The 19770-nt window shown below is 44.8% G+C and overlaps 1 protein-coding gene and 1 long non-coding RNA gene across 2 annotated transcripts in view; both read right to left on the bottom strand.

The window, feature by feature from the left end:
* Window positions 1-19770, bottom strand: part of LOC310690869 — a 98575-nt gene that overhangs the window by 55713 nt on the left and 23092 nt on the right. The gene's annotated exons all lie outside the window — the stretch shown is intronic.
* On the bottom strand, window positions 457-4458 carry LOC310690817 (interleukin-8-like). The gene is made up of 4 exons (XM_083470390.1): window positions 4218-4458; window positions 3321-3456; window positions 2444-2527; window positions 457-1421 (listed from the first exon to the last, which is right to left on the bottom strand). Exons 1-4 carry the CDS (start codon window positions 4279-4281, stop codon window positions 1391-1393), a joined length of 315 nt encoding a protein of 104 aa, XP_083326516.1. The 5' UTR covers window positions 4282-4458; the 3' UTR covers window positions 457-1390.

The raw sequence follows: 19770 nt of genomic DNA, 5'->3' as shown, positions 1-19770 counted from the left end.
AATTTGCTGCCAAGGAGTGTGGTGGAGTCTCCTCCTTTGGAGGTCTTTAAGCAGAGGCTTGACAACCATATGTCAGGAGTGCTCTGATGGTGTTTCCTGCGTGGCAGGGGGTTGGACTCGATGGCCCTTGTGGTCTCTTCCAACTCTATGATTCTATGATTCTATGTGGGACTCTCATGAGATTTTGCGGGGCTCTTGTGAGATCTTGCCGTGACCCGAAACTCACTGCAGCTGTTAATCCAACAACAAGGATCACCCATGAAGGCACCCTTTGGATTCTGCCACTGGCTGAGGGGACTCCCTCAGTCTGCTTCATGAGTGGGGCTGATCCTGTTATCTTTCCCACACCCGCAGTAACAAAGCTTTCTGTCCTGCTTACATGTGAAATCTCTCTAATGAAGCAAAGATGAAGCCAAACTTCCACTTACTGCAGCGACAACACAAAGGAACTCCATATTTCAACATGAAAATAATTTATTCCGTTGCACACAGGCAAACATGCTTTGACAGTGCTCAACATTTCTCGGTCAATAAATACATAAATAAAGACATCTCATGTGCAAATGTGAGGCTTCAGAATGGCATCTCTGCGTGAGGAATTCTCAAGTGAGGAAAACTTCAGGCTGTGCTTTGACAAACCATTTGAATAAATAAGACCCCCCCACTTAAATATGACTATTTTATAATAATAATAATAAAAATAAGACACAGAAGATTTCAAGGACAACAAATAATTACTTCAGATATGACCATGTGAATAAATAGATTAGAAACTGGGGGGAAAACCAAAATATCTGAAAGGCACTTCAGATATTAACTAAATAACATTTCATCCCACCCTTCCTCTGGTGCTTGGAGCATCACACATGGCTCTTTCCCCCTCAACCTCATGAGGTAGATTTGGCTGACAAATACGGACCAGCCCAAGGCCATAGGTTGAGTTTCATGGCTGAGTGGGGATTTGAACCCGTGTCTCCTGGTGCTGTAACCACTAAAGTGATCAACAGTAGGTAGCTGGCTCTCTTGATGCAACTGTGTTAGCTTTGCCTGTGCCCCAAGGGACAAGGATTTGCCAATTTGTACTATAATAATGGCTTGGTGTACACACAGTTTCACCACTATTGCTACTGCACTTAGCAATACATTCCACTTTCCAAATCACCTTGACTTAACCACCTCATCTTCCTGCTTCCTGCACAACGCCTTCCTTTTACACTTATTTTAAATACATCCTTACAAAGGGTTTTCTATCAGCAAAGTTGTAAAATAAATACATAAATAAGACCAAAATATCCCCATTTATAAAAGGCTCTTATATAAAGTAGGCTTGGTAGAAATGGCTCAGCTTCTTTCAGGAAGCGAAACAGTAGAGATTCTGAAAGTTTTTTCCTTATAGCTGGGATTCTGCACTGGCTTGAGCCCTGGAATAAAGGAAAAACGAGGAGAGGTTAGAAACAAGTCGACGGAATGGCCCGGGAGAACTGAAATGAGCTATTTTTTAAAAGCAAAAAACAGATGTTCAGTATCATTAAAGGTCTGATTCAGTTTATGGGCAAAGCTGAGGCATGGAGTCATGTTTACTAACGTTGTCTGATAGGGTTTGTCCAAACCTCTGTATGCCTTCCTGCTTTCCCCTGGGGAGACCTGATCTTTAGTGCGAAATTGGAACAAAAAACAATTCCACGGACTGCTGTTTGTTCTGTTTTAGCTCCAAAGAGGGGGTTTTCTGGAGAAAAGCAGAGACGAAAATGTTCAGATTCAGGCCTAGAGAGCTCAGGACAAGCAGAAAACTGCTCTGACCCGTGTTTCTAGACCTGGGGAAAGTGGAAGTGTGCCCTGAGTCTCTGTTCAGATATGCCCAGTTAAGCCTGGTTCTTGCAAAGATTGCACCAACGAAAATCATCCTCTGCAGGGGGTTGGACTAGATGACCCTAATATTTCAGGGACTTAGCCATGGTCTGTGGCAGGGATGGGGAATCGGCGGCCCTGCAGATATTGTCGAACTACAACTCCCATCATCGTTGCCTGTCCTTGCTAGGGCTTATGGGACTGGGAGTGTGACGTCGGGTGGACCACAAGCTTGGTCCAGGGCTAAGGCGACAAAAGATCTGCTTTGTGTATCTCGTTTTCTTTTGCCAGTCGTTAGAACATTATAGTTATGATTACAGGGTTTATAAACTTTTGTCTGGTTGTGGATGCAGCCTGCAAAGAGGGGCAGGTGAAGGAATTGGGGTATATCTGGAAGGAGAAGGGACAAATCAGACCCATGGGGACAATGGCGCCTGGAAGTTTTCTTGCACAAACCTAATTGAAAATAAGATTTGCAGCACAGTTTTAGGCATGTTTGAGCCAGAGTCTCACTGTGTCCAATGGAGCTTACTCCCAAATATATGTGTGCATAGCATTGCAGTGTTCTTAAAAGCAGAAGAGAATGACAACTTACTTATCAAGGATAGCTTTGATGATCACTTTCACCCATCTAGCTGTGGGCTCCAAGCACACTTCTTTCCCGTCCTTAAGAGTAGCACTGCAAGCAAAGGAAAACAGGAGGGTCAGGCATCTTCGTTGCAGAGTGTGATTTATCTGTTTATTTGTCTGTTTGTTTAGATTTATATAACACCCTTCGATACATTCATGATGCAAGAACATTGACAAGAACCTAACTACTTGGTTAAATGTCTTAAATTGGGGGGAGGGCGTGTCTAATCCCCTAGTAATCAACTTTTTAAAGAATGTCCACTTACAGTTTCAGCGGAACAGTTCGTGATATCTTTGCTATTTCTTTTCCACAACTGGGGAAGACACTCACCCACAAGCACAATCTACAGGGAAATGACCCAGCCAGGACTTTTAAACAGATAGGAGTTGTGCAATGGGCCTTTTTGCTGCAGAACGTCTTGGTAGATAAAGGTAAAGGGACCCCTGACCATTAGGTCCAGTCATGGCCGACTCTGGGGTTGCGGCGCTCATCTCGCTTTACTGGCCGAGTGAGCCGGCGTACAGCTTCCGGGTCATGTGGCCAGCATGTCTAAGCCACTTCTGGCGAACCAGAGCAGCGCACAGAAACGCTGTTTACCTTCCCGCCAGAGCAGTACCTATTTATCTACTTGCACTTTGATGTGTTTTCAAACTGCTAGGTTGGAAGGAGCAGGGACCGAGCAACGGGAGCTCACCCCGTCGCAGAGATTCGAACCGCCGACCTTCTGATTGGCAAGTCCTTGGCCCTGTGGTTTAACCCACAGCGCCACCCGCGTCCTGTCTTGGTAGATGGGGCTCTAAATCTAGCAAGAGAGAGACTCAATTTCGAAAAGTGGACTTACATGATTTCGACGTTCTTGCAGTGGGGTCCGCTTTGGGTCAGTTTGACATCCTGAATGTGTCTGGTCGGGATGAACGTGGAATGGGTGCTTATGCATTGGCAGCGCAGCTCGCTCCCGATCCGGGCCAGTGAGACACCTACGAAAGAGCAGAAGGATAGAAACTGGTTAAATGGGACAACTCTCATTACAAAACATCTTTACACTGAACATCTGTTTCCCCCGCCCCCAAAGCACAACTTTAAAAGCTGCTTTTCTCTAGGCCTCTTCGACGCCATTCAGCTGGTAGTGCCTCCTTGTATTTTTAAGAGCTAGAGTCATAGAGTCATAGAATCGTAGGGACCGCCAAAGGCCCTCTATCCCACCCCCTGCAATCCAGGAATCTCAACATTAGGGTTAGCAGCTACCCTAAACAGCAGACCGTTGCTCACGACTGCAGTTTTCTGCAGGTTTCATTTTAATTGATGAACCAACTTAGACATCATCAATAAAAAGCATTTCAATTTGGGGGAAGGCAATGGATACCTAAAAACCTAATAACTGCCTACCCTCCCTGAATTTATTTAATAAGCTACACTACATAAGTGAAGATATGCTCAAAGGAGCAATGTAAAACAAGGATGGCAAACATATCTGCGGATTTGAAGCTCTGTTTATCTTAAGCATTCTTCGATTTACTTATTTTTTAATAATAATTTTTATGGGTTTTACATATAATCACTTTGCGTAACATCGTATTTAATCTCATTGGCTCACATTCTTCTTAACAAGCTTGTTTCTGCGTTATCAGCTATTCTTCCCCCTCCTTATCCCTGTAGGATTGTGGTATCTGCGGCCCCGGTCGTAAGCGCAGCCCCCTGGGACTCTTTAAATAAAGTTCAGCGGGAATGTCTTGCTTACCTTCCGTCAGGGAGCTGGAGAGCACGAATAGAGCCAGAACTGCAACAACAACCTTGGAGTTCATGTTGAGGCAAGGAATTTCTCTCTTGGCTGCTGTCCTGAAAGGCAGGGTACTTGGAGTGCTTCAGAAGGTTTGTGTCTGAGCTCTGCAAGACCTGCTGCTTTTATACCCTCTCACTTGCCCTGAAGTACCATGTTTCAACTCTGTCAGAGGAAATTCCCAGCGCAAGCAATTCACAAATGAGCCATTGGGAAATCTTGTGGTAAAGTCTCTTCCTATTGCGACTGAGTTCCTGCAGGAAGGAGAATTCGATCCAGCTTGGTACCTTCTAACTCGTTAGATATTTCTAAATATTCGTTATCAACTGAATACCATTTCTGCAGTTTCTTCATTTTTGTTTTTTGTTTTATAAGGACCTGCACTGCATAGGGAGGTTTCAGAAGTGGGGCAAAAGGTGGGGGGAATCCCTTTCCCCTTCCAGCTCTCCACAAAGCTGTGTAGGGAAGTTTTTAATGTAAGATGTTTTAATTCATTGGAAGCCTCCCAGTGTGGCTGGGACAACCCAGTCAAGATGGGTGGAATATAAATAAACACATAAATACATAAATACTGGTATATTATTATTATTATTATTATTATTATTATTATTATTATTATTACTACTACTACTACTACTACTACTATTTCTTATTTAAACTGATTTTAGAATGAATTGATTTTAGAATGCTGTACAGTGGTACCTCGGGTTACATACGCTTCAGGTTACATACCCTTCAGGTTACACACTCCACTAACACAGAAATAGTGCATCAGGTTAAGAATTTTGCTTCAGGATGAGAACAGAAATTGGGCTAGGGCGGCGCGGTGGCAGCAGGAGGCCGCATTAGCTAAAACGGTGCTTCGGGTTAAGAACAGTTTCAGGTTAAGAACAGACCTCCGGAACGAATTAAGTACTTAACCTGTGGTACCACTGTATTATTTTACTGTTGTTTACCGCTCTGAGCCCGGCTTTGGCTGGGGAGGGTGGGATATAAATAAATTATTATTATTATTATTATTATTATTATTATTATTATTATTATTATTATCCTCTGCTGAACCTACTCATGCCTGGCACCGGCTCAGTCACACAGAACATATAAATGGCTCCAGTTTCATAGGAACTCGCACCATTTGGTTGGTATTTTCACCCTAATGCAGCAAACCGCAAGAGGAATATCTAGCCTTTCTTGTAGGCGAAATGCCTGCGGATACATAGCTGGGGAGGGAACGAGAAGGTGCCTCAGTTGAGCAATCCACTATATATTTTGGAAAGTGGTGTGTCCGTCCTTCTGTTCCCAATGGGTTCAGCTACCTCTCAAGGTATTGTCACCAATCTCAACGCAAACATTCCTGTGGTGAGGGAGGCAGTCTTCATTCTCGTTTGGGTTAGCAAGATGGCGGATGGAAACATGACTTTGGCATGACTTTGCCCAATTTTTGGCGTGAGGGGTCCAAACTCACCAATTACACTACCCATCTAAAAATGGCAATATTTTTCGGTTTCTACAGATTCCCAAGCAGCACCGGGCACTCCCCCGCGAGTTTAATATAAAATATATCATATGCGTAGGCTGTAATCTGCACCGACTTCTTTGATAGTATCTTATATAATTGTGCAATTATACGTTGTGACGGATTGTGTTTCAGATTTATTTATTTTTAGCCTCTCTCTCTCTCTCTCTCTCTCTCTCTCTCTCTCTCCTTCCTTTTGATGGCACTCCCGTCCGAGGTAATTTCCCCTAAAGAATAACCGTTTTGACTCCCACGGAAAAGCAGATTTCATGAGGAGGCTTGATTGCTAGCGTGGGAGTGCGATGTCAATACAAGACATATCCGTATGGAGCTGCCCCACCCTTTTGACTGATTCTGTCTTGACAAAAACCATCAGATTAAAGGAATGCCCAAAAATAGCACTTGTGCTTTAGGGACCAGCTTTAAACAATCCTCGTTTTTTTGGCCGAAGCAAAGCGCAAGTATGAGTAATGCCGCTGGTTCACATTCATCCTTTCTCACCTGTGCCTTTGTTTCCCCTTGTTTGTCCCCTCCCCCACCCCACCGAGAGTAAAATTAGCCTTGGCGGTGATATTATACCCAGCTTTTGTCCTGCTGAAACCACAGGCAACTCCCAGCTGATGCAGGGCTCACGTTCCAGTGAAATCGTGAATATTTGATCCAAATGATTTTTTATTACTGTATTTTAATATTTTGTTGGAAGCCGCCCAGAGTGGCTGGGGAAGCCCAGCCAGATGGGCGGAGTATAAATAATAAACTGCTGTTGTTAGTATTATTATTATTATTACAAATGAAGCCAAATTAATTTAATTGGACTACTTGGACTGCTGCAGTGCGCTCTACGTGGTGCTACCTTTGAAGGCAACCTGGAAACTGCAATTAATCCAGAATGCGGCAGCTAGACTGGTGACTGGGAGTGGCTGCCGGGACCACATAACACCGGTCCTGAGAGATCTGCATTGGTTCCCAGTACGTTTCCGAGCACAATTCAAAGTGTTGGTGCTGACCTTTAAAGCCCTAAACGGCCTCGGCCCAGTATACCTGAAGGAGCGTCTCCACCCCCATCGTTCAGCCCGGACACTGAGGTCCAGCACCGAGGGCCTTCTGGCGGTTTCCTCATTGCGAGAAGTGAGGTTACAGGGAACCAGACAGAGGGCCTTCTCAGTAGTGGCGCCCGCCCTGTGGAACGCCCTCCCTTCAGATGTGAAGGAAACAAGCAGCGAGGAGCAATCACCATTGACTTGTGACATAGGTGAAAACTGAAACTGTGAATATTTGAAACTCCACTGAAAAAGACTGCAAACACCCCTTTCTGCCTCCCCCCGCCCGCGCCCTGTTCTGCCCCTTTTTGTGACGTTTTTGTAGTGTGTTCCGTTTACTTCTGGCTTCAGCATGATGCCTATATATGCAGCTTGAAAGGTGAGGGCAGAAGAGGTGACTCAAAATGCAGTATGGCTGGGTGGACAAGGTAGACTGAACAATGCTCCACTTGCAATTTTCACTGCAAAACCGTCGAGCCCCAGGTTTTTTTCTTTTGAGTGGTTGTTCCTTCTAGTTTAGCAATCCCCTTGGCAAATAATAAGTAAATAAATATTGGGGCGCAGCTATTTATGCAGTGTGCTGAAGGGGAGGAATCCCAAAAAGGTTAGTACAGTGGTGCCCCGCAAGACGAATGCCTCGCAAGACGGAAAACCCGCTAGACGAAAGGGTTTTCCGTTTTTGAGCTGCTTCGCAAGACAAATTTCCCTACGGGCTTGCTTCGCAAGACAAAAATGTCTTGCGAGTGTTCCGATTTTTTTTCACTCCCCCCCTTTTTCTAAGCCGCTAAGCCTTTAATAGCCGCTAATCCGCTAAACTGCTAATAGCGCTAATCTGCTAATAGGGTTGCTTCACAAGACGAAAAAAAACGCTAGACGAAGAGACTCGCGGAACGGATTATTTTCATCTTGCGAGGCACCACTGTATAAAAATAATGACAATAAGAAGGATTGATTGAACCTGTTGTCCTTTAAATGCTGTAGTGCCAGTGTGGTGTAGTGGTTAGGAGTGGTAGACTCGTAATCTGGTGAACTGGGTTCGCTTCCCCGCTCCTCCACATGCAGCTGCTGGGTGACCTTGGGCTAGTCACACTTCTCTGAAGTCTCTCAGCCCCACTCACCTCACAGAGTGTTTGTTGTGGGGGAGGGAGAGAAAGGAGAATGTTAGCCGCTTTGAGACTCCTTCGGGTAGTGATAAAGTGGGATATCAAATCCAAACTCTTCCTCTTCTTCTTCTTCTTACTGGTGACTGGGAACGGCCGCCGAGACCATATAACACCGGTCTTGAAAGACCTACATTGGCTCCCAGTACGTTTCCGAGCACAATTCAAAGTGTTGGTGCTGACCTTTAAAGCCCTAAACAGCCTCGGTCCAGTATACCTGAAGGAGCGTCTCCACCCCCATCGCTCTACCCAGACACTGAGGTCCAGCACCGAGGGCCTTCTGGCGGTTCCCTCACTGCGAGAAGCCAAGTTACAGGGAACCAGGCAGAGGGCCTTCTCGGTAGTGGCGCCCTCCCTGTGGAACGCCCTCCCACCAGATGTCAGAGAGAACAACAACTACCAGACTTTTAGAAGACATCTGAAGGCAGCCCTGTTTAGGGAAGCTTTTAATGTTTGATGTATCATAGTATTTTAATATTCTTTTGGAAGCCGCCCAGAGTGGCTGGGGAAACCCAGCCAGATGGGCGGGGTATAAATAATAAATTATTATTATTATTATTATTATTATTATTATTATTATTATTATTATTATATTCTTATGTGTGGGTTGAGACTTACATCATGTGTATCGGGCTTCAAACGTTTGGTAAAGGTAAAGGGTAAAGGGACCCCTGACCATTAGGTCCAGTTGTGACCGACTCTGGGGTTGCGGCGCCCATCTCGCTTTATTGGCCAAGGGAGCCGGCGTACAGCTTCCAGGTCATGTGGCCAGCATGAGCAAGCCGCTTCTGGCGAACCAGAGCAGCACATGGAAATGCCAGTTACCTTCCCGCCGGAGCGATACCTATTTATCTACTTGCACTTTGACGTGCTTTCAAACTGCTAGGTTGGCAGGACCAGGGACCGAGCAACGGGAGCTCACCCCGTCGTGGGGATTCGAACCGCCAACCTTCTGATCGGCAAGTCCTAGGCTCTGTACTTTAACCCACGCGCCACCCGCATAGGAACGCAGTAAATGGTAATCCTGATTTTAACGCATCGGTCTGCCACTGTCACATTCAGCTGGCTTTTAGATTGTATGTTCTTACAAGGGTTGCTTCGTGCATGTTACTCTGCCATGTGGCAATGAACGAAAGGATGGCTCCCCATCCCATGGTGGTCTTGTTTGTTTTCCTTCATCTTACACCATGTCTCTTCTTCACCCAATGCACATTGCCTGATTTGTTTCTTTGTGCCTGCAACCCCCGCCTGCACATCCTATTCAGCAAAGCTGGTGATCTTTCCTAATACAGAGACCTGCCAGCATCTCATCAATCTTACGGGTGTCACTGAGACACAGCCCTGGGCTCCATCAGCGTTAGTACAAGTGAGAAGAACGGAATAGGTAGAAGGGTGTGTCAGGTGTTGCAACCATACTGCTGGGCACTCCTACATTTTAATCTTGGGTGCATCATTCTCCCCCCGAGACTCGTTACGCTGGCAAGTATCATCAAAACAGGAGAAAGCAGTTGCTAAGCCCATAGCTTTATCCAGACATCCTGTTCCTCCAAAAAGAGAATCAACATGCTCTCCAAATCCGCTTTCAGTACCGAAGCTTTTGTGCCATAAAACTGATGTAAACAAAATCTGCTCCTTTTCCCTTAGAGCCCATATACAGTCCTTAAGTGGGTTAAGAGAATTTTGAGAAGCAAAGCGGCTAGTAAGCCTGATCTTTATTAAACTGTTGCAACAGGGTCCTCACCACACGAAGGAGGGAGGAGGAACTCAGAACAATGGTGCGCAAGCCCTTATATAGACTTTTGAAACTGCCCACCCTGTAGCTCAAGACCACCCCCAAAAAACACCATACATACATCACAGAAGGAGGCTGTCTACAACAGAAACCCTGTCTGCCAGGATACCTGACAATGGCCAGTGATTGCTTACTTGGGCAGCCTGGCCATTCTTTTGTGATGGTCCATACTTTAATTCCTGAATCCAGGTCACAGGCTCACCCTATTCATACACAAATATGCCCTAAAGACAGGTAAGCAAAAGACAAGGGTGAGGCTTTCCCATTTCCTCCCTCCTTGCAGAGAAACATTTGAGGTGACACACGCCCCCTCCTACTGCGGCGATCCCAGGGCTCCCCGTTAAAGGGGTTGTGTCGAAGGGAGTCACTGGCCATATGCTGAAAGGTTGTCAGTGCACTCCCCTGTGTTGCGGTGAAATGGGGGATGGGCTCTTTGCTTAGACATATGTCTTCCAGAGCCAGCCCAATCCCCAGACAGATTGGTTAACCCGGATGTGCCCCAGATCCCCGGCCGGGGGCTGGGATGGGATAAACGCCCAAGTTTGCGGGTTTGGCAGAAGGAGATAGGATCTGCCCCTGTGGTGCCCACCTGGTGGAAACCCAAGCTCACATGGCCCTTAAATGTAAAATGTATGGAGATCTCTGCCAACAGTTTCTAGACCATCTATGTATTCCAGCATGGAAACCAGAGACGGAGGTTATGCGCTTCTTATTACAGGGGAGAGACCAGGAGCTCACCAAGACAGTAGCTAAGTTCCTCTATTTGATTTTTTTTGTTGCCGAAGTATGCTACAGGATCCTGCCCTTGCTGGAAACCCACAGAGATGAGGTGGGTCGCTCGCCTCTTCTGCCCTTTGGCAGGTGACTGTGCTGTTGGGGTGGCAACAAGATCGCACTGGCCTATCTATTCTGAATGTATTCTGAATGTTCTTATGTGATGCCAATAAAGGTTACTTGACTTGATAAACGCCCAAGGCCTAAGCCAAGGTCTTCCTACATCTGAAAGTTTAATAAAGTTGTGGCCAATTTTAATCCCATAACACGTTGCCACGAGTCATTATTCAATCTGGGTGTGGCCTGGGGTTGGGGGGTCTCCGCCTGGGCATGCGATGTCCTGTATTGCCATAGGTCTGGAAACTGACAGAGCCAGCCTGACTGCGCATGTGAACCAAGTGATTGACTAAGAAGCATCAATCATTGGTTTCAGAAACCAGGAAGAACAGAATTTCAAGAAAGAATGGGGGAAATATATAACTTAGGTAAAGGTAAAGGGACCCCTGACCATTAGGTCCAGTCGTGGCCGACTCTGGGGTTGCGGCGCTCATCTCGCTTTATTGGCCAAGGGAGCCGGCGTACAGCTTCCGGGTCATGTGGCCAGCATGACTAACCAGAGCAGCGCACAGAAACGCCGTTTACCTTCCCACCGGAGTGGTACCTATTTATCTACTTGCACTTTGATGTGCTAGGTGGGCAGGAGCTGGGACCGAGCAACGGGAGTTCACCCCGTTGCAGGGATTCGAACCACTGACCTTCTGATTGGCAAGTCTTAGACTCTGTGGTTTAACCCACAGCGCCACCCACGTCCCAATAACTTACCTTAGAGACCACTATAAACAGTCGAGCTCTTTAGCAGGATTTGAGTAGCACTTGTACTTGTACACTTGTACACAAGAACTAGGAATACATGGGATATCAAAACAATCAGAGTGACTTAAAATATGCAGCAGAAAAGGATTAGTGACGAAACCCATGGAGGGGTGGGGGGAAGTCCAGAGATTTGATTGAATCTTTGTTGGTTTATCTTTTTATTATTCGGGATTTTGAAAGTAAATTTTAATTTGTAAAATTATAAACGAAAAAGAGAAGCATCAATCACGCCAGAGAAGCTGCCAGGTGTGAATTGTCTAGTGTGCTGAAGGGGGGATCCCAAAAAAGTTAGTATAAAAAATAATGACGATAAGAAGGATTGATTGAACCTGTGGTCCTTTAAATGCTCTAGAGCCAGTGTAGCTGCTGGGTGACCTTGGGCCAGTCACACTTCTCTGAAGTCTCTCAGCCCCACTCACCTCACAGAGTGTTTGTTGTGGGGGAGGAAGGGAAAGGAGAATGTTAGCCGCTTTGAGACTCCTTCGGGTTGTGATAAAGCGGGATATCAAATCCAAACTCTTCTTCTTCTTGGACTCCAGTTCCCAGAATTCTTGGCTAGTAGCAATGCTGGCTGGGACTGATGGAAGTTGGAGTCCAGCCACATTTGGATGGCCACAGGTTGCCCACTGATGACGATAACACCTAGTTAATGATATATCCTTGTTACAAAATTGGCTGCCCGGTTCTCAGCCAAGATCCACACCCAAGTCTAGGTAGGTTGAGAACTTTCCAGCTGCTCTCATGCGCTTGGAATGCAACGGCGCGTATGAGCCATAATTGTATCACCTCAAGCAACTCATTTCGGAAAGGGAATTTCAATTAGAAATGAAACATCAAATCGTTTTGAGATCTTTTGTGGGAAGCCGTTCAGACCCAGACCTTGAGATTGCTCTTTGAGGCCCTTCTTTGTGCACCTCCTGCACGAGTAGTCCAGCGGGTTGTAACACAAGAAAGGGCCTTCCTTGCAGTGGCTCCCCATTTATGGACTGCACTCCCCAGGCAGGCTTGCCTGGCTCCTTCACTGTTTACCTTTAGGTACCAGGCAAAATCGTTCCTCTTCAACCAGGCCTTTGGCTGATTTACTTCCTATAGCCTTTTAAATGTGTTTGGGGTGGAGTAGGGGTGGTTGTTGGCTAGTTTCGTTTTTGTTCTTGGTTTTTTAAAACGTGTTTTGTGCTTTTTATATTGTGGTTTTTTGTAGTGAACCGCCCCGAGACCTTACAGATGAAGGGGCGGCATACAAATTTAATCTGGATAAATCAATAAATAGAATCAATCAAAGAAGAAACAAACAAATAGTATACTCTAGTTTCTTTTCAGATCGTACAAATCTTTCGCCCCATAAATAAATAAATAAATAAATAAATAAATAAATAAATAAATAAATTTAATGCTGTATTGTTTTTAACATTCGATTGGAAGCCGCCCGGAGTGGCTGGGGAAACTCAGCCAGATGGGCGGGGTATAAATAATAAATTATTATTATTATTCTTAGTGCAACATCTCCATCCATTGAATATAAAAATGTCAACTTTTGGTAGTTTTTAGCTTGAACCCTTTTGATTCTTTTAGCTATCAGTGGAAATGCTGTTTTTCTATCTAATGGACTGATCATTAGAACTTTCAGGGCTCTTTAAATTTGTGTATTTATGTATTTAATTTATCTCCCAGCCACCCTCCCAAATGAGCCCAGGGCGGCACTACTTTAATAAATCAAGTGTTTTATTCAGGGTTCCTACCCACCGAACAAGCCACAAGGAGTTCACATGTACGAGGTGGTTGCTTATGCTGTTTTCCATGAAGGAAGTGAGGCAGCTTGCAGTTCAAGAAAAACAAAAAACAAGTCTAGATCTTAGCTTGGCCTTAGTGAACGAGTTGCAAGATTCTTTAGATCCTGTCCAACACGCGTAATTGGAAGACTTCATAAAGTTAGAAAGAAAGAAACCCAAACAAAACATAATCCTCTTTTATTTCCATAAAACAGATTTTATCAATAAACCAAGGGCTACCAAGAGCCAAAGATTCCAGATTACATTTGTAATTTGAAACAAACCTGGCACTAGTTTCAGGGATTCCTTCTAACTGCAGTGTCACAGCCCATGGGTAGTAATTATAATCGTTGGTTAAATTAATTCCTCTCCTGATTTCCCCCACTTTAAACTTACAACATGTTCACAAAAGATGAAGCTGCAACGAGGCTGATAACCTGCATATTATTTCCTCCTTTACAAATGCCTTGAGTATTTGGGCAGCGGTGGAGTTCTCTGAGTGTGAAAATTGGTTTTTTAAAAAAATTCCTTGCAAATGAAACTGTAGACATGCGTGCCAGAGGAAAACGACGACCAGAAGACAAACGGCAAAAGCCTGCGTCAAATCATTTCGTTTTCAAGTGCTTTCGAAATGGCGAAACCTGGACTGGAAATTCTGGAATATCTTAACTAATGAATCACCAAACGTGACTGAGGAGCTGGCTTGGTTTCAGAAATGAAATCATTCTAGAGTGAGTTGCTTATTCACTTTTTGCAGCAGTGAGTCCTTGGCAGGACCTGGGCATCAGCAGTTACCTGAGCAGGCCTAATTCTGACCTTGGTACCTTCAGGCCACATACCCTGCTGCCTATACCACTTGCATTTTGCTGCCTGAGGCGAAGGACAAGATGGAGCCCTCTCTTCATGATGCACAAAGAAACCAACTGGAAGGTTATTGCAACGCCAGCAGCAGGGCATTCTCTTCTACTGCACCTGAGCAGGCTAGTTAGAGGGTCCAGGACAGACCTTGTAGCACACACAGCTCTGACCCCCTAAAGAGGGGCATGGTTGAGGGACTGAGGCGAAACACCCCACCCCAGAGTCTGCCACCTGAGGCAGCCACCAACCACATCAGATTAAAAACAGAACAAAACATCAGACATTAAAAACTTCCCTAAACAGGGCTGCCTTCAGGTGTCTTCTAAAAGTCAATTGTTTATTTCCTTGACATCTGAGGGGAGGGCGTTCCAAGGGGAAGGCGCCACCACCAAGAAGGCCCTCTGCCTGGTTCCCTGTCACCTCACTTCTTGCAGGGAGGGAACCGCCAGAAGGCCCTTGGAGCTGGACCTCAGTGTCCGGGTGAGTGATGGGGGTGGAGATGCTCCTTCAGGCACACTGGGCCAAGGTCGTTTAGAGCTTTAAAGGTCAACACTTTGAATTGTGCTCGGAAACGTACTGGGAGCCACTGTTGGTCTTTCAAGACTGGTGTTATATGGTCTCAGTGGCCACTCCCAGTCACCAGTTGGGATGAACCCTATTTTGTTGACTGAAACTGGTTTAAACTAATTTTAATATTGCATTTTAAGGTTGTTGTAATCCTCCCTAGGAACGCATGGTGAGGGTGGGTTAGAAGTGCAAATCATCATCAGGTATTAGCACCGCCTATGAGCTTTGGCCTTTCCACTAAATTCCAGGTCAGATTTGGGGTAATAAAAAGCTACGCCTAATCTTCGTTTGTCGCAATCGTCATGGTCAGGAGTGGGAGCAGCAACAGCAATAGGAGCTTCTGAACAATGGCCACCTATCCGAGCAGAGAAAATGTTCACTGGCTCTTTGCCAAATACCAGGGGATAGAAGTGAGCCTCTCCTGCAAATAGAAATTTTGGCGGTTGGAGGATGGATGGCAGCTAACAGATTGAGGTTGAATCCTGACAGGAGAGAAGTACTGTTTTTGGGGGGACAGGAGGTGGGCAGGTGTGGAGGACTCCCTGGTCCTGAATGAGGTAACTGTGCCCCTGAAGGACCAGGTGTGCAGCCTGGGAGTAATTCTGGACTCACAGCTGTCCATGGAGGCGCAGGTCAATTCTGTGTCCAGGGCAGCTGTCTACCAGCTCCATCTGGTACACAGGCTGAGACCCTACCTGCCCACAGACTGTCTCGCCAAAGTGGTGCATGCTCTGCTTATCTCCCGCCTGGAGTACTGCAATACGCTCTATGTGGGGCTACCTTTGAAGGTGACCCAGAAACTACAATTAATCCAGAATGCGGCAGCTAGACTGGTGATTGGGAGCGGCTGCCAAGACCATATAACACCGGTCTTGAAAGCCCTACACTGGCTCCCAGTACGTTTCTGAGCACAATTCAAAGTGTTGGTGCTGACCTTTAAAGCTCTAAACGGCCTCAGTCCAGTATACCTGAAGGAGCGTCTCCACCCCCATTGTTCTGCCCAGACACTGAGGTAGAGCTCCGAGGGCCTTCTGGTGGTTTCCTCGCTGCGAGAAGCCAAGTTACAGGGAACCAGGCAGAGGGCCTTCTCGGTAGTGATGCCCGCCCTGTGGAATGCCCTCCCACCAGATGTCAAAGAGAAGAATAACTACCAAACTTTTAGAAGACATCTAAAGGCAGCCCTGTTTAGGGAAGCTTTTAATGTTTAATAGGTTATTGTATTTTAGTGTTTTGTTGGAAGCTGCCCAGAGTGGCTGGGGGGACCCAGCCAGATGGGTGGGGTATAAATAATAAATTATTGTTATTATATATTATTATAGAAATGACCAGCTACAATGCTGACGTTCATTTTCTCATGATCCGCCATTTAAAACGGCCATAGAGGCTGTGCAGTCTTCACCTGAGCAACAAACAATGCCTTTCCTAGCATGGCCAAAATCAGGATAGATAACAATTCTAAAATGCTCCCCACCTTGGCCATTGTTTGCCTTCTGGGAAAGAGCCTTTTTCCTTCCAAGCTGACTTCGGCTTTCTCTGAAATCCAGAGTGGATTTTGTGCAGAACTCTGAGGAACGTGCAATGCATCAAATGCCATATTTCAGCCAAAGTGTGTGAGCAATCACAGAGAGAACGGTGGCAAGGACTGCTGTTGCAAGGATATAATTGATGAGGAGGAATGCTGACGGGTAAGAGAGATCGTTCATTTCCTGGTCTTTTCCTGGCAGATGGTTGCTAACTGTAGATTTCATCCCTTTCCTTACTCTGCAAGTAGTCACACTGATCGCCAGCTCTTTTCTCTCCTGCCTCTTCCTCGTACACTCATGCAGGAAAGGGGTTGATCCCATCGACCGCAGCACTTTTATTTATTTGTTTGTTTCAATTTGCTTTCCTACATAAGTGTGCCCAAAGTGGCTCACAGGAAAGCAAATAAATGAATGAACAAATTTCAAGTTGCAAATCAGTACATCGTTACAATAGTAATCTAGAGGCTAATTCTTTTCAAAAGGTGATATGACAATCCGGATGAATTATTCGTTTTTACAATATGGATGTTACCATCTTTCAAATGGATTATAAAGTAAACATACCACTTGATATCCGTGAAGATATATAAACCAGAATCAAATACCTATGATAAACATTCCAGATGCAATCATGTATTGTTGTTGTTTAGTCGTTTAGTCGTATCCGTCTCTTCGTGACCCCATGGACCAGAGCACGCCAGGCACTCCTGTCTTCCACTGCCTCCCGCAGTTTGGTCAAACTCATGCTGGTAGCTTCAAGAACACTGTTCAACCATCTCGTCCTCTGGCGTCCCCTTCTTTCTCCTTGTGCCCTCCATCTTTCCTAACATCAGGGTCTTTTCCAGGGAGTCTTCTCTTCTCATGAAGGTGGCCAAAGTATTGGAGCCTCAGCTTCAGGATCTGTCCTTCCAGTGAGCACTCAGGGCTGATTTCCTTCAGAATGGATAGGTTGGATCTTCTTGCAGTCCATGGGACTCTCAAGAGTCTCCTCCAGCACCATAATTCAAAAGCATCAATTCTTCGGTGATCAACCTTCTTTATTGTCCTAGCTTAGGGCAGATACTTTTAGAGACCTGTGCACGCTCTATCAGCAGAGTGAATAAATCTTCTCACAGCAGAAGAGGCAGACAGAGAAATCTGTAAGCAGTATATTACAGCATTTTATTCAGCAGCAGGAACAAAGGAAAAAACATGCCTGCTTCCCTTTGTGTCCAGCAAAACAGCAGCAGCAATGGAAAAGCTATATCCAAACGGAAGTTCCCAGCAAGCGCTGGAAGTAAACAGGCATGTGACACACAACAGTCATGCCTGTTCCCTTTTAAGGTGGAACAGAACTATATCCTAACATTCTCCCCCTTTCCGTGTAACCTGTAGTGCCTGTGGTTCAACCCAACTGCAACCTCTGTACATAAACCTTAAGTTGTTCTCTGTTAACAACCTTAGACAACAGATCTGCAGGAATTTCATTTCCTGGCATGTAGGACACCTGTATGAGTCCTTTCTGAATACACTCCCTTGCACGATGTAACTTAATCTGCAAGTATTTGGTTCTTTGCTTGCAACTCTCTGAGTTCAGCAAAGCCAAACAGGATCTATTGTCTTGATACACCTGTATAGGACATTACACAGAAACCTTGATGTCCTGAAACAGTTGCATCAACCATTCACAATCCATGAGTGAAAATGACAGAGCATTGAGTTCTGCTTCACAGGAACTTAGGCTCACTGTTGTCTGCTTTTTGCACAGCCAGTCAAACAGCCAGTGGTTGTACATGTAGCACACTCCAGAAGTGCTTGTACCATCCGTGGTGTCACTTCCAAAACTAGCATCTGCAAAGATTTCAAGACCTCCAGTCTTCTGACTTGTGAACCTCAGTCTGTAGTGCAAAGTCCCCTTTAATAATAATAATAATAATAATAATAATAATAATAATAATAATAATTTATTTATACCCCGCCCATCTGGCTGAGTTTCCCCAGCCACTCTCGGCGGCTCCCAATCAAGTATTAAAAACCATACAGCGTTAAATATTAAAAATTTCCCTGAACAGGGCTGCCTTCAGATGTCTTTTAAAGATAGGATAGCTACTTATTTCCTTCACATCTGAAGGGAGGGTGTTCCACAGGGCAGGCACCACTACCGAGAAGGCCCTCTGCCTGGTTCCCTGTAACTTGGCTTCTCACAGTGAGGGAACCACCAGAAGGCCCTCGGCACTGGACCTCAGTGTCCGGGCTGAACGATGGGGGTGGAGATGCTCCTTCAGGTATACAGGACCGAGGCCGTTTAGGGCTTTCAAGGTCAGCACCAACACTTTGAATTGTGCTCAGAAACGTACTGGGAGCCAATGCAGATCTCTCAAATAGTGGACAAGGCGCTTAAGAGCTTTCCAATCCTGAACAGTAGGATTGTTGGCATGTCACAACTGTGACTCAGTGAACTGAGCGGAACAGAAAGCGATAGGGCAAGCCGGAGGGCGGATTTTGGCCTTGCGCAGGGCGCCGCTGAAATTTGAAAGCAGAAAGTCCACCCCTGAACCCAAACACCTTCTGAATCACCTGAGCCATCTCGTTGCGGTTCTGGTCTTTTCTGTAAAAAGGTAGCTCCAGGTGGTGGTGCTTTGCAGGTGCTGAGGGAAAAAAGTTTGTTCCTTTGCATTCCCAGACTGGCTTCAAGCCAGGATGGATTTGATTGAAATCAAATCAATTTAAATCGTGATTTAAATCACTAGTCAGTAAGACTTGATTTAAATCTTTTTTTTTTACAGAAAGACTCATTCTTGCTAGTATAATCTTAATATTTACAACCAGATGAAGGTTTCATTTTTGGAGTAATAAATTTTCAGTGTCGTTTTTACAGTTATATAAAAAAGTACTGATGTGGTTATACTATTAGAAATACATTGACAGATAATTATGAAATTATTGTGAGGTTTCATAAATTCACTGTTTATATTTGGACAACTTTTCTGCTGTACTTTATTGGAAGGAGAAAAATAATCATTTCCTTAATAACAGTTAAAACAATTTACAGTATTTAACAAAAACAATAACATTATAGCATATGTATCCATGTTTGTTAACTGATGTGGTTAAACATTTAAAAAACAAAAAACTTAGACTTGAGTTTCAGCACACGTGAAAAACTTTAAACAAATCCTTATTCCCTGATGAATAGCCTTTGGACTATAAAGTAAGTTAAGTAGAAAACTATCATTAGAAAGATTTTTCCTCCAAAAGCATTTTATTTTTAAAAATCCACTTTAAATAAATAAATAAATCTGTTTTTTTTTTATTTAAAAAATCCATTTTGGGGGGGGGGGGTAAAAAAAATCATTGATTTTTATCCACCTTACTTCAAACTATGCCTGGACTCTCTTTTTTTTAAAAAAAAATTATTAACAATTTTAACATAACAATATATCAAAACATATCAAATTCATTATTTCCACCCCTTTTCCCCATTCCCCATCAAACCCTCCCTCCCCCCGAGACTTCCCTCAGCTCCTCTCTCTGATTTCTCAGCACATGTTATTCTCTGCATATTATAAAATTATTTCAATCATTATGTTATCCATCTTCCATGTTATCAATCACTAAATTTGTGTATGTTTATTCAAAACCTGCCAAGGAGTCCAATTCATT

The sequence above is a fragment of the Podarcis liolepis genome, assembly GCF_965112155.1.
Source record: "Podarcis liolepis genome assembly, chromosome: 13".
Classification (NCBI taxonomy): Eukaryota; Metazoa; Chordata; class Lepidosauria; order Squamata; family Lacertidae; genus Podarcis; species Podarcis liolepis.
This window is presented reverse-complemented; position numbering and strand designations above follow the sequence as displayed.